The 27,848-nt window shown below is 39.7% G+C and overlaps 1 protein-coding gene across 1 annotated transcript in view; it reads left to right on the forward strand.

Annotated features, from left to right (window-relative positions):
• The window catches only part of tenm1 (teneurin transmembrane protein 1), a 147,959-nt gene that overhangs the window by 49,324 nt on the left and 70,787 nt on the right, over window positions 1–27,848 (forward strand). Inside the window, exons 13-17 of the mRNA XM_088009765.1 lie at window positions 2,900–3,185; window positions 13,636–13,779; window positions 14,113–14,365; window positions 16,807–16,827; window positions 27,016–27,248. Of these exons, the coding sequence (XP_087865891.1) occupies window positions 2,900–3,185; window positions 13,636–13,779; window positions 14,113–14,365; window positions 16,807–16,827; window positions 27,016–27,248 (937 nt within the window). The remainder of the gene's footprint in view (window positions 1–2,899; window positions 3,186–13,635; window positions 13,780–14,112; window positions 14,366–16,806; window positions 16,828–27,015; window positions 27,249–27,848) is intronic.

Genomic DNA, 27,848 nt, shown 5'->3' on the forward strand with positions numbered 1-27,848 from the left:
CTACTGATATAAAACAGCTAGAGTCATTTTCAAAACGTGTTATTTGCTCTCATCCTCACAAGGTCAAAATTATACATATAGACTCAAACATTTATTTGATATTAAATATCTCTAGAAGTTGAACTCTTACCTCAGTCTCTTTGTAACAAACATCATTCAGTCTAGATGTGCGTCCTGAAATTTGAGTTTATTCATTTTTGAATTCATTTTTCAGTTCTGATGTGCATTATGAGAAGGTTTGGTGAAGTTAAAGAAAACATGTTAAGACGTTCAAGAACAACCTGGGAACCGCCATCTTTCAACCTTATAATAAACTGGAAGATCTCACTCTCCACAGAGAGGCAAACTCTGACCAAGAATGGAGTTAATGCTCCAGAATATTCAAGCTCAAGCTTATAATTATAAAAAAGGGCCAATAATTAATCTTTTCAAAACATTTGGGGAAAAAAATGATGCCTGGATGACTCGAAACATGGCTTTCAAACTTCACCTAATGAATCAAAAGGAGGCTGAAAACTGATTTTGGAGTAAATAAAGAAGAACAACACCGGAGCTCTTTAGCCTCATACCCAAGGACAATTATTGGAATATGCTTAATGATCTCTACTGATTCCGATAATTAGTAAAATACTCTGAATTACTCTAGGACCTTGTGGCATTTCTGAAACATCCAAGGTTACTGAGGACAATAGAGTCCGCATGTATTATTCTGAATCAGTATTGGCGAGCTAAAGTGTGAATACAAGTAAACCTGAGCACGCAATCCGTTCTGTTTTCAGACAATTAAAGTTGTGTGCTCCACTATCAGTCCGCCCTGAAAATCTTCCTCCTTTGTCAGACTTGGAAACGCTTCGCAATCTGACTTTGTACTCTCTCTCGCTCTCATTTGGATAAACAATTTTCAAACATTGCTCTTAAGAATTTCAATCACTTGCGTCACTTGCTTGATGAAAAATATTCTCTAAAGTCAATTGGATTCATCTTCTGAGTGAGCATTAATTTGCACTTCACTGTGCTTCATTTAACATTTTCCTGAGAGGCTTCAAAAAAAAAAAAAACCTCCCAAAAGAATGTCATCCCTCGTGATGGGAAGAAATAAGACAATCAAACATCCTAGTGAAACCTGTGCACAACATGACAATATATGTAGATCAGTAACAATAACTCCTAGATGCAATTTGCTACAGCTCAGCAACAAACAAGCCGAGTCCCAGAGGATTTTGCAAATTTAGCTCATTTCCTATTTACATCATGCAAAGAAGAAATGAGCATAATGCAAATACGCGCTTCCTCCATACACTTCCCAACCACAAAGGCAAATTAGGTGTCTGGAAGGCAGATGTAAAGGTCAGGCTGTTGACTTCCTATTTATTGTTTAACATGAACAGAATAAATAAACTGAACAAACTTGACTACATATGCTCTCTGACCAAAAGTGCTACAATTCAATATGAGTTACTAAATATCTATATACAGTTTTATCTGGAATTTGTGGAGTAAACATGTATGTGATAATTGAAATAAATGAATCAATTATTTATTTATTTTCTTCCTTAGGCAGAGGGTGTGGCTAACACAGCCATGCAGTAGATGATTGATTGGTTTTTGATTGAGTTTCTGCGCAGGTTAACCAATAAACCAACTTTAATTACGTTAATCGTGAGCTACAGCAAAGACATAGTTGAAGAAATGATAAAATGGCGCTATAAACATTTCACTCATGATAAAGTTTCATTTTAATTAAAGATTTTGCATTCTACTGCTGTATTTTAAATTAAAAAAAAATCACTTTTGGTTCTCGATATTCTCTTTTGCATTGGAGGTAGACCTCCACCCTTATTATTATTTACTCACTAGTTCCACTTGAAACGAAAGCATGAGGCCGCCACCACTTTGTATGACACCAGCTGCGTTTCCATCCACCGCATCATTGCATAATTTTGACATTTTGAAAATAAATTTGCTAAATGGAAATACACCAATTTCGAAAAAAACCCAAAAAAAAACCACCTTGTCGATTAAAACGTTTTAGCGCCAGGATGAGGTGTTTTTTTGGTCAACAACAGGATGTTGCCACTGGCACAAACCACGAAGAAGAAGATGACAGGAAGTAGCTGGAGGATAACTAAACACATGAACAAACTTATTGTTTTCAAAAACCATAATTGCAACATTTAATTTTTTCTAACATCAGCGGAATATCAATGAAGTTTTGCTCACATTTCTAAAGGAAGTTCAGCTAGTGAGAAGTGGCGTACTTTGATTTGAAAAAGATTGATCTCGAATCCTTCATTTTTTTCCAACAAGAACATGATTTTAAATTTTTTTTTTTTTTTTTTGTGCTTGAAAATGTCAGATTTAATTCCATCAACACTCTGTCTGTGATTTGTTCTGGCAGACTTTGGAGAATTGGACGGGATTTGTAGAAAGAGACAGACGAGAGAACATTTTATTCCGTCAATGAACAAAACCTCAGCACAAAAGAGACAGGAAGCAGAAAAGGTCTGAAGAAAAGCAGGCCGTGTTCCAGCATGTTCCACCCATGACCTAAACGAGAGAGGAACTCGCTGAGAATGGTGTGAACAAACAAAAACAGCATGATTTTTAGGTTTTTAATTTGAACACTAATGAATCTTCTGCAAGATAATAAACTAATATTAACCAGAATGACTTTGAGGCATCTGTCAGTCTAGTACTTAAATAGAAAAAGCACGATCATAAAAACTTTGAGTTCTTCCTGTACATTCTGTCCTGCAGCTTTCTTTCCCTTTCCTTAACTCACCAATAGCTGTTCTTTCACCAGCTCATTTTCCAAATGACAAAGTTTTGATGAAACACCTCTCTCTCTTCCCTGCTGTATTTCTCACTCCGTCCGCCCTCCATCCTGTTCTCTCCCCAGGCGGTTCAGGAGGAGGTCTCCATCCCAGGGGCCTTTCTGAAGCTCAGCTACCTGAGCACCCGCGCCGCCGGCTACTCCTCGCTGCTGCGCATCCTCCTCACCCCGCCGTCCCCGTCCTCTCCCGTCTCGCCTCTGGGCGGTCTGTCCAAGGTGCACATCCGCGCGTCCGTCCAAGGACGGCTGTATCAGCGCTGGTACCCCGCGGGGCCCGGTCTGGTTCACAAGCTGGTCTGGAACAAGACCGACGTCTACGGCCAGGAGGTCTGGGGGCTAACTCACGCAACTGGTAGGTGGAATGTGGAACGAAGTGACGCCTCTTTATGTGAGGAAACACAATCATAAAATAAAAAGAAAAACATATGGGCCCTGTAGAGCTTTTCAGTTTGTTTGCGAGTCTTCCACCTACTCATTTCTCCTTTCATCTTTGAAATAAAGCAAACAGCCGCTCAAAGGATATTAATATTAGCAATAGAAAGAGAATGTCTGGTTCTTGGAAAGTGTGCGAACTGCTATATCTGTAGACTTTCTGTCAACTTTTTGCTGTTGCTATTCTTGATGTTCCATTACCTGCTTTAGCTATGCATAGCGGCTTATGATGTAAAGCTTCAGTTGCCTTCTTACTTGCAGTGCTAAATTTATGAACTCTTTTCTGCTGTGATCGCAGTTCATTCAGCCTTTTATCAAAAACCTCCCGGGGCTTATAAGGCAACGCAGTGGTGGTGGAGCATCTTCAGATCCAGCCCATGAAAATCCAAACTTTAAATAATCATGGTCATGCTTCTTCCTTTTTTTTTTAATTTTGCTTGCCCCAGACTTTGTCTCCTTTGCAATAAGTGCGTGAGCTGAGCAAGTGGTGTGTAGAGGGATCTTTTTAATGTCGGTACAGGTGAACCTGCTCTGCAAGCTCGCCTTCCAAATCGTCCAGTTTGAGGGAAAGGTGGTGTGTGCAATCCGCCATGAGTTGTAAAAATTTGGACAGTGCATGAGGCCAATACTTGGGGAAGACTTCAATGCATCAACTGTAAACCTGTGTTTGCTCACCACAGCTTTACATACTGAACATCTGCCCATCGTCTCTGACATAGGTTTGGTGAAAGTGGTCAAATCTCCGCAGCTGCTTTTTCAGGTTTATTTTTTTCCTCCTCTGAAGAACTCTGGCGCCCCCTGGAGGACGCACACCCTAGACCTGCCATATCCAACACGTGTCAAACTCAAGGCTCGGGGGCCCACTGTAGCTTTTTATGTGGCCCTCTAGACTCCAAATTGCATCGTTTTTCACAAATCTGCAAAATTCATGCAAAATCAACAGATTCCCACATTTCTTCTGATTTTACTGCCAATTTTTCTCAAAATTGGTCAAAGACTTTGAGTTTAGGTCATTGCTGCCTCATCTTTACTTGATGTCAAGTTATTGTCCATGATTGATACAGCAGTTATTAAAAAGTCACATTTAACATCATACACACGCAAATACAAGCACAAAAACAATCAATGAATTCTAGAGAGACTGATCAGTGTGAAAAGATGTTCAATGTTATTTAATTTTAAGAAAGCTGAATCAAACAGCCATTTATTAATATTTTAACAGATCAGTGGGTTTTATCAAACCATTCTGCCACAACCGGCCCTTTAAGAACATTCAGATTTTTGATATGGCCCAAAATGAAGATGAGTGATTGATTGGACTGGGCTGCCATTTTCCATCGCTCCTTCTTCCACATGTCCAATGTTGTTGCTTTCGATGAAGGACTGGGACCATTGTGGGATCCTACTCAAGTTTGCAATTCTGCAGCCCCTTAAGCCAAAAAAAACGGTAATGGTCTGTGTATTCTGACACCATTCTGTCAGAACTAGTGCTAACTCTGTCTGCCAACTGAGCCACAGAAGCTTATCTGATGGAACGGACCAACGTTTCGTCCCCGTGTGCATTAATGACCCAAATGCTGGTCATGATTATATGTCTGATCAATGTTGCTGCTCTCTTACGTGTCCAAATTTAAACTCGGAGCAATAAAATTGACTCATATTTATCTTACCAATGAGGAAAATCATAAGCGAGGGAAAACAAAACATCTGCAGAGTTCATATCGCTGCTGTCAGAGAGAAACCCTGTATCTCCAAAAATAGAGCTTTGCAGGAACTAAAAGAAATGTAAATTTTGACAGTTTGGTCAAAGGCACATGCTCTTTTTATATTTTATTTTTTACTGCATGTTTCTATAAAAACCCCAGAGCAGAGAAAGGTGTAGAGTTGATTTTCACAAGAAAGCATAAATGTAAACAAGACATAAGTTTCTGCCTGACATCAACAACATATAAGATCTCAATTGTGAATTTCTGTTTCTGAGTATTCTAAACTTATTAGATGCTCTCTGCTTATATGAGCGCAGATCATATTTACGTGTTTTCCTCATGTTTGATTCAATCATCAGTGCGGTCTTTGCATGCATGGGAAGGGGCACATGAATCAAAAACAGCTTATAGTAGCTTAGCGACGGAAAGAAGATGAAAACCGGATAGTTCTCTTTTATTTATGACCTTTACAGATACCTTTTTTTCCTCCTCTTACTGCTATAATTTCATCCTCTTTTGTCACTTGACAAATTCCAAATGGCTCTTGTGCACCGAGATGTAGTTCCAACACGACACACTCCTCTCTTCCTGCTACAAGTGGAAAAAAAACTCCTCTGAATAACTTTGGGATTATTTATTTGGAGGCCATTCTTCTTGTTTTATGTGTAAATTTGTTACAATTCACTAATGGGATCAGCACAATGATTTTTCTTTTTCTCTTCACCCTCGCTAACCATTAGGGTTGCATTGGCCTTTTTTTTTTATTATTATTTATTTGAGCACCGTGGTTTGCATGTAAGCTTGATTGGACATCACTGTGTAAGTGATTGACCATTCAGGAAGCAATCAACCAGTCTCGTACGGACAGTCTCCTGCTAACAAATGGAGAACTTAGCGTCGCATGACAACAACACAATGATTACAGCGTTTGGTTCGGTTCCTTTATTAGTGATTTCAGAAGCATCGGGTGTAATTCTTAAAGTATATTGAGCTGTGCAAAGAGGGGGAAGAAATAAGTTTAGACTCTGCACCGCTGCACCCAGCACCCTTCATCAGAGCCAGCGTTGTGCTCAGGAAGAGAAATGGAAAGATAGGGGAAGGCTTAAATTTATTTTGCGGAGTGACTGGCTGTTGAGATACGATCTGCAGCGGCAGAAGGATGCTAGTTTGGAATCATTTTGAAGCCCATTTCTATTGGTGCATACGCCGAGCATAAATATGAGAACGGAGAGTTTTTTAGCGATAGCAACCGCTGCCTCTGTCCTTTCTCTGTGTCCTTTGCGAAGCTTGTAATCAGATGTAGCTAGAAAATTTATTTTTTTACTCTGGAAAATTCCTATTAAGGAAAGATCCAAGGCAGAATCAGAGGCATACTCACACGTGTTCGTTTCAAGGCTTTACTTGATCAATGAGGTGCAGTCCTTAAGGCGTCAGACTTCTAGCTAACACAGAGAAGCTCTCACTATTTATGCCTCTTCACACATGTTGCGTGGTGGTCTCTTCAGCTCTGGAAAAACCCCAAAACGGGAAGCAACTCATAAACTTTAACCTTTTCACATGTTAGCTTCCACTTCAACCATCAATATGTTTATTGTTCTACACAAGTGTTTCTCAAACTGTTTCAGGCCGACGACCAGATTTAGCAAACACTCACAGACCACCTAACTTGAACTAGGCCACATAACACATCTTAATATATACAACCTGAAATGAAAATATTAGACTCCTAACTCACATACTGTCATGAACAATTCTACTTGGTGCATTTTGAGTTATTCACATATTGTGAAAAGTGTAGTTTCTGAGCTTTCCAATTCTGTCAAACACATGGAAATCAAACAAAGAATTTTTTTTTACTACCAAGTGTTGAATGCACGAATTACATTTATGCCTGTTTCTAATTTAGAAGCACAATTAAAGAAAACTAGACTTGAGTTGCTTTGGCAGAAACAAGTATCCTCTTCTGCACCATCAAATATAAAGAATATACAGCCGTTTGTTTATCTATTGTATTTAGCTAATTTAATTTAATCATTTGTATTTAAATAAAAATAACAGCTGTTGAAGTGGGAGCAGAGAGGATCATAAGCAAAATCCTCACTAACTTGAGACTTGACCGTTCGCTGCTTAGAGCCGTTCAGATGAATTTACACTTTACAATTTGTACTTGTCTGCCACATAAAATCGCTGTTTATTTGCCCCAAATAGTTGACGTTTGCACGCAAATCGAGAGGTAACGCATCCGCTGTCTGTCTGTGGAGATTGCAGCGCCGCAGCTGCAAGCTAGCACTTTCCCTAAGCATTGACATCAGGCTTAGCAGAGGCTTTGTCCAGTCGAGTGTAGGGTCTCTCTCTATAGAGATCGTATCTGTTCCATCTCAGGGCCTCCTCTCCCTCCTGATCCAACCCATCTTCCCCCTTATCTGTTTGGGCAGCATTTCATCTGCTTCACCTTCTGTCCGATCTTTCACCTCCGTTTATTTATTTATTTTTTTTTACTCATTCCGCTTTGCTAAACCACTTTAACCTCCTCTCCTTAGACCCTTTGTCCTCCTCTTCCTTCAGAGTGTTGCCTCCTTTTCCCATCCCATCCTGAACTCTCTCTCTCTTCCCTCTTTTGTCGTTTCCTCCCGTCTCTCTGATCTTGCGTTGCGCTTTTCCCCCTTGCCCTCTGTTGTTCTTCTCTGCGTCTTCAGCATCCTGCGCTCCTACTTCCCCGCGCTTTTGTCGACAGCAGCAGCAGCGACACAGACGTAGACACAAACACACGTACACCGCCTGCTGCATGTGTATCAACACGACTGTGCCTGCAGATTGCCAGAGAGAACAAGAGAGAAAGGAGATCATGCTCTGTTTGCTGGGGTGAACACATTGCCTGAGGCCTCGGCAGCGGAGAATGAAAGCTTTCACCTGTGAGATATTGAATGTGCATTTATGGACTACAGTGTGCACATGTATTGTTTGTTGGGAGTGTGTCTGTGTGTGCTGGACGGCTTCTTGTAATATAGCTGCAGTAATATCAGGTTGTGGGGCTGTTTTTCTTTTTTTTGGGAAGTTTTTCTTTTTTCTTTTTCCTAATACAGAGTCCTGTCCTTTGAGATTGGTTTGCCCGTTTTGTCCTGGAAAAGTTTTATTCTTTTTTTTTTTTTTTTTTTTTTTTTTTTAGTTGATTGTATTTTTTTTATTTTTTTAAAGGACAAAGTGTTCCTGGTTTCTTTTTCTTACAAGGTTGAACTCATTGGGTAATTAAGTGATGTGACCGATAAGTTATGGGTGGGCATTTTTCACCCCTCGTTTATCATTTATGCTGAAACAATTTCTGATTATAAGGATTTTGATTTATTGTTGTCTCAATAAATTTCAATTAATGATGTTAAATAATAATAGTAAAAAAAAAAAAAACTAGCGGTATTATCGGAAGTGTTGTTTTTACTACTTTCTCCACAGTTTGTTCCCCAAGAGCATCAATGACGTTTGAAAATATAATTAAATTCGGTTACTAATATCAGCTCACTGATATAAATCACACTTCTTCAAGTAAGTGAAGAGAAACAGTATTTCTGTTTGTGATGCTGTAAATGCTGTACCATGCATCAGTATATATATATATATATATATATATATATATATATATATATATATATATTAACCTCTTATCACAATTGTACCACAAAATATTGCTCTAAAATTCTATGTCCACATCTCCCTCCCCTGCTAAGTGCAATTAATTTCACTTTGATAGTTACATTTTGAAAGCAACACTTCTTCACATTTCTCAAGCCTCTATGTTCCCTTCCAATCCTTTAAAAACAAGGTTAAAATGCACCTTAGCTCAAAATATGAAGCAAATGGACTCACTAAATGACCCTTAAAGATAGTTCCTAGATGGAGAACTTTAGTTCAGCGGGGTAAGGTTTCCTCTCTGCATCCTCTCTCTGAATCCACTGTGTTCCAAACGACCCATTATTCTCCCACTCCCCCGATCACCTAATCGATTGTGCACTCCGAGTGGAGACTTAAGTTGGCGTTGGGTGTCTGCAGAGACTTTTCTCTCGGTGTAAGAGAATCTCCCCGAGCTCGGTGCATAATCCAAGCACCTCTGCTCGCATATTCCAGCATTGTGAACTTGTCTTTATGCTGACTCTGCCCTCTGTTTTTCCCTTGAGCTCTAATCAGCTCGCATGCCCGCGGGTCTACAGTGAGGCCAGTTAAGAGAGATCAGTGCCAACGGTGATTGACAGCGACAACCGCTCCTCTGTGGCTTGAGGATCAGATATGTCAAGCCTTCGTCCCCCTGAAGAATATAATTATTTTCATTTAGCCTCTCTGATATCAATCTAGAATGACGGTGCACAGAGTCTCGGACACCCACTGTTTTATTTCTCTATACTGACATAGTGACCTTAAAAATAACACTTTGGTTATAGAGGAATGTGTGTTTTTCACCTTGATTGATGAGAGGGATTTGTTCCCGGATGACATTGTCCACCATAAGAGTCTAAATGGTGACTAAATTGGTAGCTATCGTTGAAAACTCGTGGTTCTCAATTGGATCCTCGTCGAAAAGCTAACCTGACGTGCCAGATGGTTTAATCACACAAAACACGTCGGGTTGCTAAACCCAACTTTGGATTCTCAGTGAACTGTGATTTCATGCCAGGTGTAAAAAAAAAAATGCATTTGCCTCAAGATAATTACAAGGCTTTTCATCTCGGTATAAACAAAGCACTAAATTACTGTTTAATGTTTTTTTTTTGTTTGTTTGTTTTTCACCGAACACCACTGAAAAAATTTGCTCCGGTGCTTTCAGCTTTCCTGGAAGTCGTTGCACTGTTTAACTTGTTGTTTGCCTTTCTTAACATCATCACCTAATGAAGATGCTGTGAGAACAGATGTTTCACTAAAGCACGATAGATTTTTTTTTTCTTTTGAGAAATGCAAAATCAAACTAACGAAAGCAATAAAAACTGGATTTATACGTACAGTGAGTAAGGGATGTCAAATTGTTTCATTGTTCACTCACCCACTAATTATACTGTTTATTACACTAATGATTAACTAGACTGTGAGGTTAGTCAGTTGTTTTTGTTTCCCAAACTTTACTTGTGCTTCTGTTGTACTCCATACTAATGTTTAGTTTACTTAAGGCTCTGAAAAGTCTGCGCACCCCTAATAAAATGGTAAACTGCAGTAATTTTTTTTTCAGGTCATGTGACAGACAAATCTGTTTAAGATAAAAATGGTGCAATACTGTATCATAGGGAAGGCATTTTGTAGAATTTGTTATTTTGCTTTACATCAGATTATAACGTTTTTCCCTCATCAAAACATACCTGGAGTGTGGCCGTCATTCTTTCATGCATGTTTGAGAAATTCTTTAATCTCCCATGGCAACCATTCGAGGGTGCCTAAACGCTTGCTCTCACATAGCTCCGCCTACTTCCACAAAGCTTCTGCGTCATGGAGCTCCATGCCTCCCATACTCAGTTCCTTCAAACTAGCAGCAGCAGCAGAAAGGAGCATCTGGTGGAAATGTGTGTCTGCTCAGCTCATCATGCGAAATACTTCTCAGCTCCTACGAACGGTTGTAAATCATGTAACTGAGAAACATTGTAATGACGCTGGAAAGAGCAGGAGCTTTTTAAAGTGACAGAGGGCAATTTCAAGGTGTTTCATTCAGTTTTCAAGGCATCCAGTTTTGATATAAAAATACAGCATTTTTCTAACAACTGAAGGCAACATAGTTACTTGATTGTGCAATAAAATGGCACTAAGTACCTGAAAAATACACAATACCGCACCTTTAAAGTATTTTTGATTCAGTCTGTGAACGTGCTTCATTTTGGCTTAGCAATATTCACAATCTTTACAGGTAATCTCTTCTTATCTCTTCAAATTCACATCTACAATAACTGAAGAATTTTGAATTAATATGAATTACAACACTTAATTTCCCTTTGGGATTAATAAAGTACTTCTGAATTTGAGTGTGACAGTTCTCTAAATCTGTCAGATTGTGAGGACGTCCATCCATCTTAAAGTGACCCCACACATTTGTTTTGTTGTTGTTAAATTAGTTTCTCTCTCAGTCGTTCCAAATCTAAATTTTCCCTCATGAAGTCATTGTTTTGTTTGGTTGGATGAATACCCACACTCCATGTTTGCAAAAAAAAAAAAAAAAACCTACCAGATCTATCGCTATGGTTACAATGCATAGCATTATAGCCAAATGTTTCTACTTGTATCTCATCTGTCCACAGGACATTGTTCAAAACATAATGAATGTTTTGAATCCATGATCTGGAATTTTGTCTTATTAAAGCCCTAGACATTACTTTAAAGGCATACAGGAGACATTTCTGCAGCATTATGCATCCAATGAAAAGTTATAGTTGAAACTCCTGCTGCTACAAAGTGCCCGTCTCCGTAGTTACCAAATGGACGAGTCGAAAACATCCTAACAAGTAACAGGTATGCTGATTAGTGTCTCAGGCCAGGTGGTGTGTGAAGAGCAGAAAGCAAGAGCAACTGAAACAGATACAGAAAAGAAACAAAAGCAGCACATGGGAAAATCCAATATGATTTTATCAAGCTGCAAACAGAACAGCAAAATACAAAGTAATGAAAAACAAAGCCTGATATCAGAAAGTACAAAAAAATTCATAGCAAACCTAAACATCCACAGAGTGTGTCACCCGTCATGTTATTTTTGATTACAGACAAAGAATATGACAGAATTTAATTAAAAACCCCGACATAACCCTCACACAGTGTCTCTTTGAGGTTTATAGGACAAAAAAATAACTATGATTTTACAGCTAATTGCACATTTAAGAATAAATTAACTCCAATATTGTATCTCAACAAGAACTTTGTTTAAAGGCAAGGAAAACAATTCAGTTTAATAAGAGCGCTCTTATTATTCCACTCCATTTCTTCTTTATGTATGGTTATTAATTCTCAAAATAATAATTACGTGCTGTCTAAATGTTAAATCCGCTGAATGTGTGAAGTGATCAAAACTTAAGGACGTTTTCTTAATGTTATATGTGCATGTGCAGGTTTTGACCTTCAAATAACAGAAGTGTCGTGTTTGTTTTTCCACTCAGTTTGGTTACGTAGAGGCACATTGACATTGTACTATAATACATTTAGCTTCATCTTTTTGCAGCTATTAAAATATTCTTTACCATTATAATTTTTAATTGCTTTAATTTCTAAAGATGATCTCAAGACCGCACTATTGTTAGTCCCAGCCCCATTTGTGTATTACTACAAATGACATATTGCAAGCATTTCACATCATTCTATTAAATAAATGCATTACTGTATAGTGAAAAAAAATATACTGTATCATTTTTGATTGGTTTGTTTTTAAGGCGTACATTTTTTAGCAGGTTATTTTTGTCTTAAAATATGCCGTAGCTTCATTTACAGACTTGTTTCTGACCGTACTCTCTGTGATATTGCAGATTAAAGAGCGACATAAATGTTTGTGTTTACATGTCTTGAGATCTCCAACAGTTTTGTCACCTGTTGGCTTTTAGCATATTTTAAGCAGCAAATTGCTGGTGCAGCACGGTTCCCCCTGCCAAGTAAAAAGAAAAAAGAAGGAAAAAAGAGAGCTGTTGATAGTTGTTCCTCACACAGGGAAACCACACACAGCGTATCATTACATCTGAGAGGCCAGGCGGCTAATTCTAGGGCTTCCTTATGAAGACGGACTCCTGATTACGCCTACTCTTCTCGCTGATCTCTCCCAAAAACTTACACTGATGAGGTCTCGCTACAACGCCTTTCATCTAACTCAGTGCTCAATACAATTCAGCTCTCAGAGAGACACAGAAAGCATACAAAATGTGGGTTTCAAGTGGTTCTGGAGTGTTTTGTTTAAAGTGGGGAAATTAAGCTATTGTCAGGACTAAACAAGGGCATCTATCTATCTATCTATCTATCTATCTATCTATCTATCTATCTATCTATCTATCTATCTATCTATCTATCTATCTATCTATCTATCTATCTGATAGCTAACTAGCTAGCTAGATAAATAGCTATAGCTTGATAACTCTTTGACAGATTGTTAGCTATTGCTATCTGGCTAGCTAGCTATCTAAGATAATGTATTTGATATTTTGAGAGAAACTTGACATTAAAAATCAACATGCTAAGTAAATTTGTTCTTTATTGTAACATATTTACTGTTCAGCTCTTTATAAAGCAACACAAGTATAAAATGCTGATATTAGCTGGGCTATCTACTCAGATACTTACAATCGACTGTTTACCAAGCATGTTCTTGTTAGCCTGTCAAACTATGCAGTTTAATAGACCATAATTATTGTACGGAGTTTTTTTTTTTTTTTTCCATACAACAATTATTCATGTTTCCAAACATGTAACCTGGAGAAAATCTTTGGATTCTTCTCTTTGACTAGCTGACCAGCAGTGGCAGCAATGGGCGGAGCAAGCTTTTGAGTTTCTCATGCGTCTCATTAAAAAGTCCTAAAAAGTCGGAAGAATAAGACTGGAAATGTTTGCGATTCTGAAACTTTAACCTTTTAAAAAATGTCAGTGTACACGGATGCTTGTAGTAGGGCCTAGTCGAAACAATTATTGTACAAAACTGAAGTGCTCTGTTGTGTGTCTGCGTTTGCCTTCCAGTATCAGTGGGTTATGAGTATGAGTCATGTCCCGGAGTCATCCACTGGGAAAGGAGGACAGCTCTGATGCATGGATTTGAACTGGTGCCCTCTAATCTTGGAGGCTGGTCCTTGGACAAACACCACGCTCTCAACTTTCGCAGTGGTGGGTGAACTCTTCAGTTTGGCCTGAATTGTTATCCTATTTTTTAGATTGTTTTCTGTTGGCAATCATTAACGCATAAGCCATCAAAGTGCCACAATAAATGACTTTATAAGATGTCATCTTGTTAAATTAACATAAAAACAATTTGAACGAGTCAGCATACTTCTGGAAATTTAGACAGCACAAAAAGTTGGATGCGGCTTTTCATAGTACTTGTTTTGTTAAACTTCAGCAAAAAAAAAAAACTAGGATTGCATTGCCCTGAGGGATTGCACTGACTCAGGCAATGGTTCTGAGGGCTTTTAAAGATTTATTGCGTGTCTGTTTCCTCAGGAATCCTGCATAAAGGAAATGGAGAAAACATCTTCCTATCCCAGCAGCCCCCGGTCATCAGCACCGTCATGGGGAACGGTTTCTATCGCAGCGTCCCCTGCGGCCCGAGCTGCAGCGGCGCAGCTCGGGACATGATGCTGTTCGCCCCAGTGGCGCTGGCCAGCGGGCCCGACGGCTCCCTCTACATCGGAGACTTCAACTTCATCCGGAGGGTGCATCCGGACGGATACACCAGGACCATACTGGAACTCAAGTGAGAGTTGAGAACTTGGGCGTTTTCGTGTGTGCGCAGTGCTTTTCTATGTTTATTAAGAAAAATTGAGCTCAGCCGATAAGGGGTTAGCTCTGCATTAGCTCTGGGCTAGCATCGGCACCACTGATCTGTTTGATCTCAGCTGAATGCTCTGAAGTTTGTCTTTTAAGCAAAAGGCAGAAAATGTGAGGTTCAGACATCACAGGCCTTAATCTACCTCTTTAGGATGTGAGAGCAGCTTTTCTGTGAAACAAAGACTCTTTTTTTTCTGTGGATTATGATGATATCTCCTACTGTGCTGCAGGCACTACATTCCCCATTTCTGTATTTTCTCAAGCGTAAAATCTCAATGGGATTGCACAGTCATTTGTCCTGCAGAGTGCTCTTCTTATGTAACTTAACTCTCTCATTTGCTGTCATTATCGTACCTCTGACTAATATTTCTGGTTTCATGGAGTCTCTATCTGATACCTCCCCATCCCCTGGGAGGAAATGCCAAAAAGCTTCCTGTTTAACTTAATATTTAATGTGAAGGAATACAGCCATCTGAATCAAACCTAATCCCAATATGAGAGGGCTGCAGTGTCTGAATTTCTTCAGATTTTCAGTTTTTTTTAACTTATTTAATCTCTACTCTGCACTTTTAATATGTGCTGCATGTTAGGCAAAGACAACCTGAGCAAATATAAAATTTTAATTTTCAAATTATTTAACTTAATAGAAAAAAGCTATCCAAACTAACCTGGCCCTATTTTTATTTTTTATTTTTATAACCCTTGGGGCAATTACTTCCATCAAGTGTTTATAATGGCTGCCAGTGACTCCAGAGGTGTGGAAGGGTTTGTGCTCAAGTTTGGACTTTGACTAGGCTACTCCGAAATATTGATTTTGTACTCTCTCTTTAATTATCTATACGGTGGTAGCTGTTCTGATTTGGTTAGGATCTTCATCTTGGTACGTAACCCGAAGATCTTGATAGGATTTATAGATAAATTTAACATAAGACAACTTCAAATCAGTGCTTCTCTCATCCGTTCACAGAATATTTGCCCAAAAGTTGTAGAGATAATTAAGCAGGGTCGCAACTACACATTATTCAGGTGGATGTGAAAACATAAATCGGCGCACCCCCCCCCCCCCCTCAGGAAGGTACGTCAGGGTGCACACGCACATACACTCGCTCTACCCCCGAGACAAAGACACGTGAAAGGTAAAACTCGCTACATTTACCCCATTATGTGCGCGAGGTGAAGGAGCGTAAGGGCACGCTGAAGTGTATGCGAGGACATCATCGGTGCGCCGCCCCCTCCAGACGGGGTTTTGACGCCCCCTCTGGTGCAGCGCCCCAATGCGTTGCATACCCACTTTTTGCGCCTCTGTAATCAAGGTATCTTTTTGGTAAATATCAGAAGCAGCTCTGTGTTCTTTGTGGTCAGCAGCGACTTCCGCCTGCGATCTTTCCCGTGGTTTTCATTTATGCCGACTTTCATTCTTATTGCTGAATCGTGAACTTTGACCTTAACTGAGACACATAAGACCTGCAGAGCTTTATATGTAGTTCTGCGTCTTTGGCGACACGCTGTCAATACACTCTTGCAGTAATTTATTTCGGTAAGCCTGTCCGAGGCAGCCTCCCCACTGTTCCATTTTTTTCTCCATTTGCGGATAATGGCTCTCACTGTAGCTCACCGGTTCCCCAAAGAAATGGCTTTTAAACCTTTTCCAGAGTGATGAATGTCAGCAGCTTTACTTCTTATTTGTTCTTCAGTTTCTTTAGATTGGGCCACGGTTTGTTGGTTCTGGTCGTACTTAACTAATATCCTGATTTTACAGCTCTGGTAATAATTAAGCCTGGGAGTGGCCGGTGACTCTGTCCTAAACTTTTCAGGGGTGGGGAATTATGTTTTGACATTGGACTGGTATGGTTTGGATGGACATTTTCTCTCCTAGATAAAGGCCAAATCATTTAAAAACGTATATAATTGTGACAAAACAGCAAAAACCTTTATGGGGGCAAGTATGTATTTCATAGCACTGGATGTAACACTTCCAACTAAACTTACCCCCCAAAAATTGACCTCAGATACCCCTATTGAAAATTCATCTCCATGGGAATCACATCTATCGTTTTGGTTACAAAAAAATAATAATTTATTTAATTCAGAAAAGATTTGAAATCATTCCTTGAAAACAATGTGTCATCTGCAAAAAAAAGGATCTTTTTCAGGCATCATTAATGTGTAAATTAAGCAGTTTAGCTCTCAATGCTAAGCCTCCATATTTAACGTATTAGGTCATCAACCTGTACAAACTGTTTTCTGGTTTTTCACTGTGTTTTGCTTTCTTTGCATTGCTGTCGTTACCTGTTCGTCTTTTCTTGGCATTGTAGTAACTATGTTCTCTTTTCTTCTCTTAAACATCTTTCCATGACTTATCATCAGGAACCGGGACACCAGACACAGGTGAGAACCCCTCATTAGCTCCTTATCTGTATACCGGTATCTAACTGCGAGCACACGTCCCGTATCGAGAGAAAAAAAACAAAACAAAACAGGAAGATGTGGTAAAATGGCTCTTTGCACTTCAGACGGGTCTATTTGCTGAAAACTGCGTTGAGCCGACTTTCTCCCGGGCGAACAGAAGCCGACCATCACCTCCTCATGCACTCCTCCCTTTTGCGGTTGGATCTCTTAAATCCCTATTTAAAATTCCACCAGGCGATATTAAATTTGTAAACTGGAAATCAGCCAGAATGTCAAGGATTTCATTTTTAGGGGATTACTAAAAGTCTGTTCGGGGTGCGGGGGGCTGGGGGTGTACGGCTTCGTTTGCTCCCTGAGCCGAAATAAAAGCACAAGTCTGGGAATGGCTTCACCATCATCCCTGCCCCGAGCTTGATGCGCCGTGTTCGACAGAAGATTAAACAGATGTTGTCGGGGTTCTGCATGCGTGTGTGTGCGTGTCGGTGTGTGTGTGCGTGCGTGTGTGTGTGTGTGTGTGGGTGTGTGTGTGTGTGTGTGTGTGTGTGTGTGTCGGTGTGCTTCTGGGTGTTTTTGTTGAGGAAGATGGTTTATCCGATTTCAAGTCGCAGAGTTATAGTTTGAGGAAGTCTTATTTCCAACGTGCTACAGTTACAAGGCCACGTAAATATCACAACATTAGTAGATGTTCATGGCTTCGTTTTTACATACGGCCGCACGCAGTGTGGAAATGTAAATATCGCAATTTGGAGTATAATTTCAAACCATGAAGCCTCAGCCATTGTTCCCCCAATTGGGGGTGCCTCCACCTCAGCAGGGTAGCGCTGCAGTTGCCAGAGTTTTAATTGGAAAGAATGTGAGGCCTTGCAAGAAAATAGAGGAAGTAATGAATTGTTTTGAGGGAAAGAAAAGGATTTAACTGCAAAAAAACACATGAAAGTACAGTGCCTCGCAAAAATATTCATATTAAACTTTAAAAGTATTTGTTATTACGCAATTACAGTATAATTTATTCAGCACAGAATAAAAGAGACAATGAATTTGTATTTGGTCGCCTCCTGGTTAAGTGTGGAACTTTTACTGTAATTATTATTATTATTATTATTATTATTATTATTATTATTATTTAGGGTTTCCTACCAGCAAAATAAATTCAGACTGGATGGAAATATAGATTGTCAACCCATGTCCTAAAGTGAATGTAGGTCTGGACTTTGAGCTATTTGTTAGCTCAAGCTAATGAAGCTCTGGCTGTATGTTAAAGTTTTCTTTTATCCTGCTGGAAGGTGAACCTCCAACCAACTCTACACGTTTTCAGTTTTCTTAAAGTATTGTCCAGTTGTAATCTCCACCAAACTTATCCAGCGGTTATCGGCTTTTCTTTCCTTGCTAGAATAAAATCAAACTCAACGCATGACTCTTCTGCCGCCATGTTTTACGAGGGGGAGCGTACGGTCAAGACCATGTTTAGCTTTCTGCCACCAAACCTAGATTCATTTTTTTCTGAACCTAGAATAAAAATAAAAACAGCAATTATATCTTTAAAATCCAAAAAACAAACCCGTTTAACAATTAGATGATTTCTGAAAACAACTGGTACAACTTGGTTTTCTGCACTGAAGTGGCTGATCACAAACTCCCACTCAACTCTTTCCACTTTAATATATGTATGTGCAACTGCATGCTGATCTGTCACAAATAAAAATGCCAATAAGACACACTGAAGTTAGTTGTAACCAGACAAAATGTAGTTTTACGTGCTGTGTGTCTGAACATCTTTGCGAAACACTGAAACACTCAGAGCAGAGCTGTTTATAAGTCACACTGAGAGAGGAAGAAAAGCAAAACCCAGCAGATAAAACAGTTTAATCAACATGAAGTGGGCAAAGCGATGTTTTATCTACAACGATTAGACGAATCAAGGAGTCAATATCTGCTGCAAACAAACCGTCTAGTCATAAGGGACGGCAAAAAGTGCTTCAAACAGCTAAAACGTGTTAATGGACGTATCATTGAAACTGAACGGGTTTATTGTTGCTAAACACTTTGAATGTCCGACGTCTTGCGTTGACTTTTAAATCCACATGAAATGAACCGGTCTGAGCTGGTCAAATGCTGTTGTGAAATGCAACGAATCGAAAAACATCCATACAACTGGAGTTCTGCTATATGTGAGGGATAGAAGATCTGGAATCCTGGGTTTAATTTGCATGAACTGGATTCTTCTTAGGCCACACTTTGGAGACTCTTTCTTCCGCCCCCTGGAGGTTTTTGCTTTTAGTTCCTGCCTCCTTCTTCCTCTCCACGGCTGCCTTTTTTTTTTTTTTTACTGTTAGTAGTATGTTAGTGTTTCTTCTTTATTCTCTTCCATTGTTCTACCAAAGTCAGATGCATTAATAATTCATTCCTATTCAACTTTCAAAGCTTTTCACCATGCATTCTTCCCAGCAAAGTGCCTATCAGCTAAAAAAAAAAAAAAAAAAAAAAGGGAGCAGCTTTAAAACAAGGTGCTTTCTAAAGGGAAACTATACGAAGCACTTCCTCTCAGAAACCGCCGTATATTTTGTCCCTTTTTGAATCTGATCAAGGAGGTGCGAGGGGGGGGAGGCTGATTAATAACTTTGCCATCTGAGTTCCCAAACGGTTGATTCAAAGAGATGAGAAGAAAGAACAGCTGCAGTAGATCAACTCTGATCGTTGTTTTGTCATCGGCTGTGGAAGGAGCCAGGAAGGACTGCAAGGGGGGAGCGCCTGTGATGGGGCTGCTGCTGTCGCTCGTTTTCCCCGCGCAGGGATCGAAGCGGAGGAAAAACGCCAGAGAAATGATTTGCAGTCTGTAATATGCACGATGCAAATTCCTTCTGTGGTAGCTTCAGCAGGCCCCGGGAAAATGTCCCGAGCATTGCTGAGCTGTGGCACTTTCTGAAAGCCGGTGAGAAACTCTCAGAGGATCCAGCTTAAATTATGGATGTGCAGTTCAGGGCTGAACTCTGTAAACAGTTATGCACTTAATGGACTCGATGACTGACAGCACTCCTGTCTGTGTTGTTTTTTGTGTGTGTTTTTTTAAGGGTTGCTGAAAGGTGGAGACCATTATCAAACGGATGTTTTTTTTTCTTCTTCTCATTTTTAATAGTAAAGGTTAGCAGCGTTTACCTGCGGTCACAATCACAGGAACATTTTAGGAGCCTATTAGCTACAACACAAAGGTTTGTCGGCTTAAATGAGCAAAAGTATCGAAGATGCAAAAGCATGGCAACATAATTTGTTTCCTGACATTTCAAGTTTCCATTGAAAGGTGTTTTTTTTTTTTTTTGAATAGCTGCAGTAAAAAGGCAAAGGGGAAAAAAAAAACAACCACTTTATCAGGATGTCTTCAGGTTTAATTAGCGGGAAGCCTTTGACCAGACCCCAGCTGACATTGGATTTCAGAGCACAAAGTATCGCTTTGAACCCCCCCGTTAGCTGTGTTTAAAGTGCAAAATTTAAATTCCCCCTTTTATTTTTGACGGGGAATCATTGTGTTCAGGTCTCAGTAGTCGAACACAATAGCCTCGTGATATCAAAGGTTTTGTAATTAACGAACCACAGCCATGGTGCATCATTAAGTCAAGTCCTCTACGCGCGGCTGAACGGTGACGTTGTTGGCACAGTGCAGCTCGCAGTCGCTTTAAGGGTAAATTATGTTCGCGATATGCTAACGCAGGTGTGAGGCCTGCAGTGACGGCTAACAAAATGCTAACATAAGCCCGCCTCACGTCTGAGACCTCAGCTCAATAAGCTTTTGTAAGATAGAGCGTCCACATGACTCATTCAGCTTGGGCCGGGTTTAGCTGCAGTAGCTGTCTGGGTTTCACATGTGTCCCCCCCACACACACACACACACACACGCACATACACCCACACACCCACTCTTTGATATTGCTCTGCCTTCCTTTTACTGTCACCGCTTTGTTTTGTTATATCCTGGCAAATACGCCCACCCCCCTGAAAAATGATGAGAATAACAACTAAAGCCATCAAATGAAATATACATCACCTAGCATCAAAAGCAGAAACACTGTCTGGGATACATGCATGCATAAGATATGAGTGATGAAATATGGCATATTTAAAAACAAATAAATAAATAAATGCGCCGGTGGTCTTGGAGGTGTTGGGTCTAAAAAGAAAATGTGTGAGGATGTAGCTTATGGTAAGAATTATACGCTGCACCGAGCTAACCTATGGTCTGCATATTTGTATTTACACATGCAACTCCTCGTCTGTCTGATATGTAAATAAGTGTAATTTATGCAGGCAAATAGTCGGCCTGAGACTAAACTCACATAAAACCACCCAGATAACCTCGGTGCAAAAAACTGCTAATCAACTAAGATGCCATATTTATATAGGACACATATAAATATGCACCTTTTTGTAACATTTTGTAGAAATATCTTAGCCAATATCAACTAACTAATGATTAACTAAGTTAACCAACTATTACAGATCAAATAAAGAAAAATACAAGTGTTTTGGTTGACATTTGAGTTTGTTTTGATCTTTTTTTCCTTTATTCAGTTCATTTATCTGTATTCATTATTGCCATATTTCTTTGTTCCTTTTGTGTTTTCTGTTCCTTGTGCATTTCAATTTATTTCTTTTAGATTACCGTCAGGCTGTTTCTCTCTTGGTTTGTTGGATCAGTTGAGTTAATTAGTTTCTACCTCAGTTTTCCTGCTTCCATTCTGCCACAGCTGCTCCACATCTCCTCTGATTAGTTCATGTGGTTCAACTCTTTTCTCAGTTTTTACTCTCCATGTTTTTTTTATTTATTTATTTATTTTATTGTTTCTTATGATTCCACTGCTGAGTTTTATAGCATTGTTTTACCACTGCAAGTATCATACACATTTTGTATCATACACATTTTGTATCATACACATTTTGTATCATACACATTTTTTGTGTATGATACTTACACAAAAATTTAAAACAAAGATGTCATTTAATTTTGTTTCTCATTTAAAAACTAAAATGCAGAAGTGATATAGTGATGATTGGAATACTTATAATAATGTAATAACATTTATTTTACTTATTCTGACTGATACAGAGACTTAAGCAATGACACAGAAGAAATACTTCTAACTTAGTGACAGTTTGCAAGTGGTTAATGCACAAAATATTCCCGTCTAAACTTAAGAATAGGATAAGATACTTTATGGCCAATTAAATTTACATACAGTGAATTTTATTTCTGTGTCCAGCGAGAAAACGCCATAAAAATAAATCTAGCCAAAGTAAATAAGCAAAGTGCAGGAGCCCAAACATGCTCATATACTTAAACACAAAGAGCCATTCATGTCTGTAAAAACCAAACTAATTTAAAAAATGGTTCTGCTGTGAGCGACGATATACGGCCGGCTCCACACTCCATACAGCCGGAGGAAACCCGACTCCTGCAGGCGCTTTCTCTGGCATTTCATTTAAAACACTGTAAGCCATCGTGACATCGCGCCTAATATAAACATTCTGTTACATATGAGGCTTCGATATGAACGGGACTCTCTTTCTGCAAACATCTTTTAAAATAGCTTGGGAAAAAAAAAGAAGAAAAAGTGTGTAGATTTGACAGTATTATTCATGTAAATGTGGAACATTTAAATATGAGTCATGTCATCTCTACTCGGTGCGCTCCAAACAAGCTCCTAAACAAACTTCATTGTGGTTAAATAAAGACACGGACAAAACACGTCAACGGTACGCGATTCGTCCTGCTCCTGCAGAATTAGGAGCTGCGCTCGTCATTATAGTTTGCTACAGGCTCACCGACCTCCGGTTCTTTTGAGCTTATCTTTGTTTGCGACGCGCCGACTTCAAGCGCTTCTTCAACTCCTTTGTACAAGTCGCAATTTCCTTGTGACATCTCTGCCTCATAGAATCCAATTAGTGCTCGGCATAAGACGCTGATCCACAGGTTTGGAAGGTCCGTCAAGAAAAAAACAACAACTTAACAAAAAGTCTATTTATTGCTTATGAGGCATTTGTTAGTTCAGTATATATATAAAAAAGATTAAAGTTAAACCATTGTAGCACACCAGTGTGATAGATTTAAGCCAGAAAACCCTTTTACGAGTCAAAACTTGCACTCAAAACATGATGTAAACTGGTTCTGGAGTTTAAGAACCCCGTGATTAAAAAAAAAAAAGAAAGAAAACAATTCTGACTTTTTATTGTTGCAATTGACTTAAGTTCTTTTTAGCGTGATCAGAACGATTTGCTGTTGGAGAAGAGGCTTGTTTAACAAACCCAGGGGAATTTCCCTGCATTTGGTTCCAAGTACAAACCTCGAATCATATTGTCTAAAAGGACCGTTGAAATGGTCGGAAGAGAACAAGAGAGACTTGGAGTATAATTGTGATCATTCATCATTTCAACTGAATGTACGACAGTCCAGAGAAAATGTGCCGTGTTGCAGCCGGTTATAAAAGAAAACAATTAAGCCTTCTAAGAAAAGAGTACCGTCTCCACCAAGAGACACGGGGAACACTTAGCTGTCCTTGGACCGCCTCATTGTCCCGGCTCCCCAGAATCAGTATAGGGTGCATTGATTTTAGTTTATAATGGCACTTAACAGACTGCCCAATGTCAGAGTTCTGCAGTTCATGGCAGCAGAATAATGACCTGAAACTTACTTGTAAAAACTCTACATTTGATCATTTTCAAGAAACCTGCTTTGAGTTTGACGCCAGCCGAAACCCACAGTCTCCATAAGGGGCTCTTCGCAGCAAAGAAGAGAAACGTTTGCTTCAGAAACTGAGTTAAATTATGTAAAAGAGATACAGAAACGGCTAAAATACTGTCAGCTTACAGTCCCCAATGTTTGTTTTTTTTTTTTTGTTTTTTTGTTTTTTGCAATGTGGTTGTCTGGATCCAAGACAATTAGTTTTATTTTTCAACAGAAATGCTTACTTTCAAAAAAATACCTTAAAGTTTCTAAGGTATAACAGCTTTTTCTTTTCTTTTCTTTTTTTTTTTTGTTAAAAATTTGAATCTCTGTGGCTTCTGGTTGAAAGTAAAACGTCGAAGGTACGCGCTATAACTTTTTTCTCTATTATTTTGAATTTCAGCTGTATAGTCATGGGGAAAATAAAGTTTTAATGACTATCAGTACTGTAATGGTAACACCTAAAAAGGAAAAACCTTTCTTCTTCCAAAGGATTTAAAAAGGAAAAGTAGCGCCCAGGCGAAGTGATTTAAACTGCTGCTCCGTTTCACTAAAAAGTTTTACCTCAAACAAAAAAAAAGGTGAAGTTTGCAGGTCTGGCACTCTCGGATGAGTTTCAGCGGTGCCAAGAAAGTAAGAGATTTTCAGTCTCCCTGCAAAAACGACTGCTTCAACTGCCCTAAAATCAGTTTTTCTTTTTTTTACTTCAACTTCAAGTTTATTATCATACATTAAGGTTGGAAACATTTAAACAGCTGCCAACCTTCTAAGGAGAGAACATCAAACTATCAGAGTCTGTTCTTAAATATTAATCTTATTGTTCTTGGCAGTGCAGTGAGAAAAAAAGCCAAACTGTGATGGTTTGTGCTGAAGGTTTGCCAGGACAAAGAGGGAGAGCGCTGTGCTCGTTGTGGAGCTGAAATCAAAATCTCAAAAGTACGGCGAGGAGGGGGCAACTAACGGAGCAATATGTTTTTTGAGGGAATAAAGCTGTTGATGAAAGTATTTTATTTAGACATCAATTTGTATTCTAAGTCAGAGTAAACAGATTGTAAAGAAAGAGTAAGCTCGTAGTTTTTAGGAAGCAAAAGACTTTCAACCTCACCTTTTACTCCCAAATTGTTAGAACGTCCTTCCGAATCACAGCTTTTTCTTTGGATCGCAATATATCTTTAATCATTTGCTCCAGACACTGAGATACTGTGAGCCTCTCCTCTGTGTTAGTGTTTGTGGAGTTGTACCGTTGAACCTGCATTATTAATTTTTAACTTGGGAAAAAAGTGCAGGGCGTCATCCTGAGTTGCTCTGCTCGACCCAGAGCGACCTCGCTCGAACGCCGAGCAACACATACACAGTAATGGATTTTAAAGCATTGCTGGTAATGGAAAATAGCGTAAAATGCCTAAAAAAATAAAATAAAATAAAAATTGTGCAGTTGTCAGCCTTGTTGCTTTCCAGCAATAAAGTCCTGGGTTAAAATCCCGGTCTGGTTTTTCTCTCGCATTCTGTTGTGTTTGTGTCTCATACAGATCAAGTCACATAAAGTTTTGGTTTCTGGAGTCAAGTTGGGTTTAGGTGGCACTTAACTGTAAGGGAAAATGACTCAAACCATGCAATTTAGAGTCGAGTCGTGTTAAGTTGTGTAGTTAATGGAAAAGTGCCCTATAACATACATATTGGGATAATTGATCTCTCAAAATTGTCCTTAGGTATGATTTTGTTCATGCATGTTTTTTTTCTCGTTTGCCTAAATGTTGCCTAGTGGCCTGTCGATGGTGCACCCTTCTTCTCCTCCCCTTATCCTCCCAAAATCCAGAAAAAGAATAATCATGGATGAATGGACATAGAGGGAGGGAGGGATATTTTATATGAACACATAAAGTCACACTTGCTGGTTCTGTATGGTTCAGGTGGGGACATGGCAGCAAGGTGCAATTCAAGCACTTGACTGAACATTATCAATGTTACAACTTCTATAAATCCAGGTTTTTAGAAGGTTGTTGCTCTGAAGCATAAAGGTGTGTTAATGCCCTAGAAAGCCAGGAGCTTTAACTTAGACTCGTCAGCCGTCACAATGTTAAATCTTAAACACCACAATGGAAAAACACTGAACATGTGCTGTTTGCTCTGAAGGCTGTAAGGTTCTCTCCAAAAACAAAATGGCTGTATGACTGAATGAAGCACAAGACTTTCTGCAAATTGTCATTGGAACATAAAGTAGAGATGTAGAGAAAACCAAACATAGCGTGCTAGCACCAACACCCACAGGGGCGGAGATGTAATGCTTTGTGCTTGTTTGACTTTGACACGTTGCTGTCATTGAGTTGACCAATGAATTCCTGTGGATACCAAAGTTTTCTAAAGCCAAAGTTAGACTGTCTGGTGTAAAGCAGGGCAACTCCATACCACGAGGGCCAGTGTGCTGCAGCTTTCACCCGAGTCTCTGCATCAATACCCCTGAGTCAAATAATGAGGTCATTAGTAGGACTCCGGAGATCTTGGCTGCATTGAGGAGGTAATTCAGCTGTTTGGTTGAAGTGTGTTGTACCACAGAGGCATCTCAGAGTTGCAGGACTCTGGCGCTTGAAGACTGGTATTGGTCACCCCTGGTCTAAAGGCTAAAGCTTAGACTGTAGAGAAACTACTCATTACCTTCGATCAACATTATCAGAACAATGGAGTGCTGTTGTGGCGCAGGGGTAACGCTCGACCCACGTATTGAGGACTTGGTCCTTGTGGCGGTGGTTGCAGGTTCGATTCCCGGCCTGGCAACATTTGCTGCATGTCTTCCCCTTCTCTCATTACCGAGAAAAGATCAAGAATCAAGGCAAAGTACAGTCAAAGTCCACAGTTTGGGCTGCTGAAAACGTAGAGGCAGAACTGTAAAAGAGTTGCCAGAACAAACGTCTGCAAATCTCAACACTGCATTGTAAAGAAATCTCATATAGGAAACAACATTAAACAACTGCTTTGTGGTATCGTAACTAAAAGTGGTTCTATAAGCTCCTAAATCATGGGAGGGTGTACTCTGTTTTTCCCATGACTATATGGATAGTTATAGAAACTCTTTTTTTCACATCACCATAAATCAGGCGTATGTAGATTACTGAATTTTTTATTAGAAAATAATGATCTTTACTCGCAGCACAATCCTAGAAGCACTACTCACAGTTGGGCTGTTGAGACTGTGGCCATCTGCACTATGTAAATGAGAGGACATTAATCTTACTTCAGCGCAGTCAGAGTCTTATATTAATGCTATTTACTGAGATAACCTGATTGCATCCGAGTAACTTTTCTTCAACTCGTATTCTTGTGTAATCATAACAGAGAGTCTGTTGTACAAATCCAAGCTGGTTCCCGTCCTAAATACTCGTTTTGTGTTTCTGCAAAAGAGAAAAGAAAATCCAGTTTCCACTTTCACCTCACTATCATCTTACTTTGTCTGCTTTCTCAAGTACCAGCCCCGCACACAAGTATTATCTGGCCATGGACCCGGTCGGCGAGGTCCTCTACGTGTCCGACACCAGCAGCCGCAGGGTGTACAGAGTGAGGAACCTGGGGCAGCCCAAGGATCCGGCACGCAACCTTGAAGTAGTGGCGGGGACGGGAGAGCAATGCCTGCCGTTCGACCAGAGCCACTGCGGGGAGGGCAGGAAGGCCACCGAAGCGGCGCTCAACAACCCTCGAGGTAAGGATGATACGCTCAGCGCGCCCTGAGAAATCGCTCCCTCTGTCCGCTCCCAGTTTCTCCGCACCGGTGCCAAGAGTCTCAGTTTCTGTTTATCGTCCGTTCAGGACTCTCTCGTAGATTTGTGATCAAGGATTAGTGTTTGGTAACATCGGTGTACGCCTAGCAGAAGGGCGAAGCGTTTGCTAATTCAGCGGACATCCTGTGACAACTCCTTTTGAGCAGTCTGCAAGTACTTCACTCCCTCCTCGCCTCTCCATTTTGCGCTAAGTGCAACATCAATACAGAACAGTTAGAATGTGTTGGAATGGTCTCATAAAAATGAATGTTTATAACCTTTTCTGAGTTGCTTTGAGGCTCAGATATTGAAAAGTCGTGATCAAGGTGCGCTCCGGGCAGTTATCTGATCCGGATCGTTTCCATAACCTCGGTACGGCTTCGCACATAGTTTTTATTCCCTCATACATCAGTCCAAGTTGATCGCACAGACTCGAGACAATATGTGTGACAGTGTTTAGATACGAGTTTTATGAATCCCTGTTGAATCATGACGTTCTGTGGGTTATTGTGGCTTTTATATTGGCAAGGAAGTGCTTGGTG

The sequence above is a fragment of the Poecilia mexicana genome, unplaced genomic scaffold, assembly GCF_051168715.1.
Source record: "Poecilia mexicana isolate PSO_F unplaced genomic scaffold, ASM5116871v1 scaffold_10, whole genome shotgun sequence".
NCBI classification, from domain to species: domain Eukaryota; kingdom Metazoa; phylum Chordata; class Actinopteri; order Cyprinodontiformes; family Poeciliidae; genus Poecilia; species Poecilia mexicana.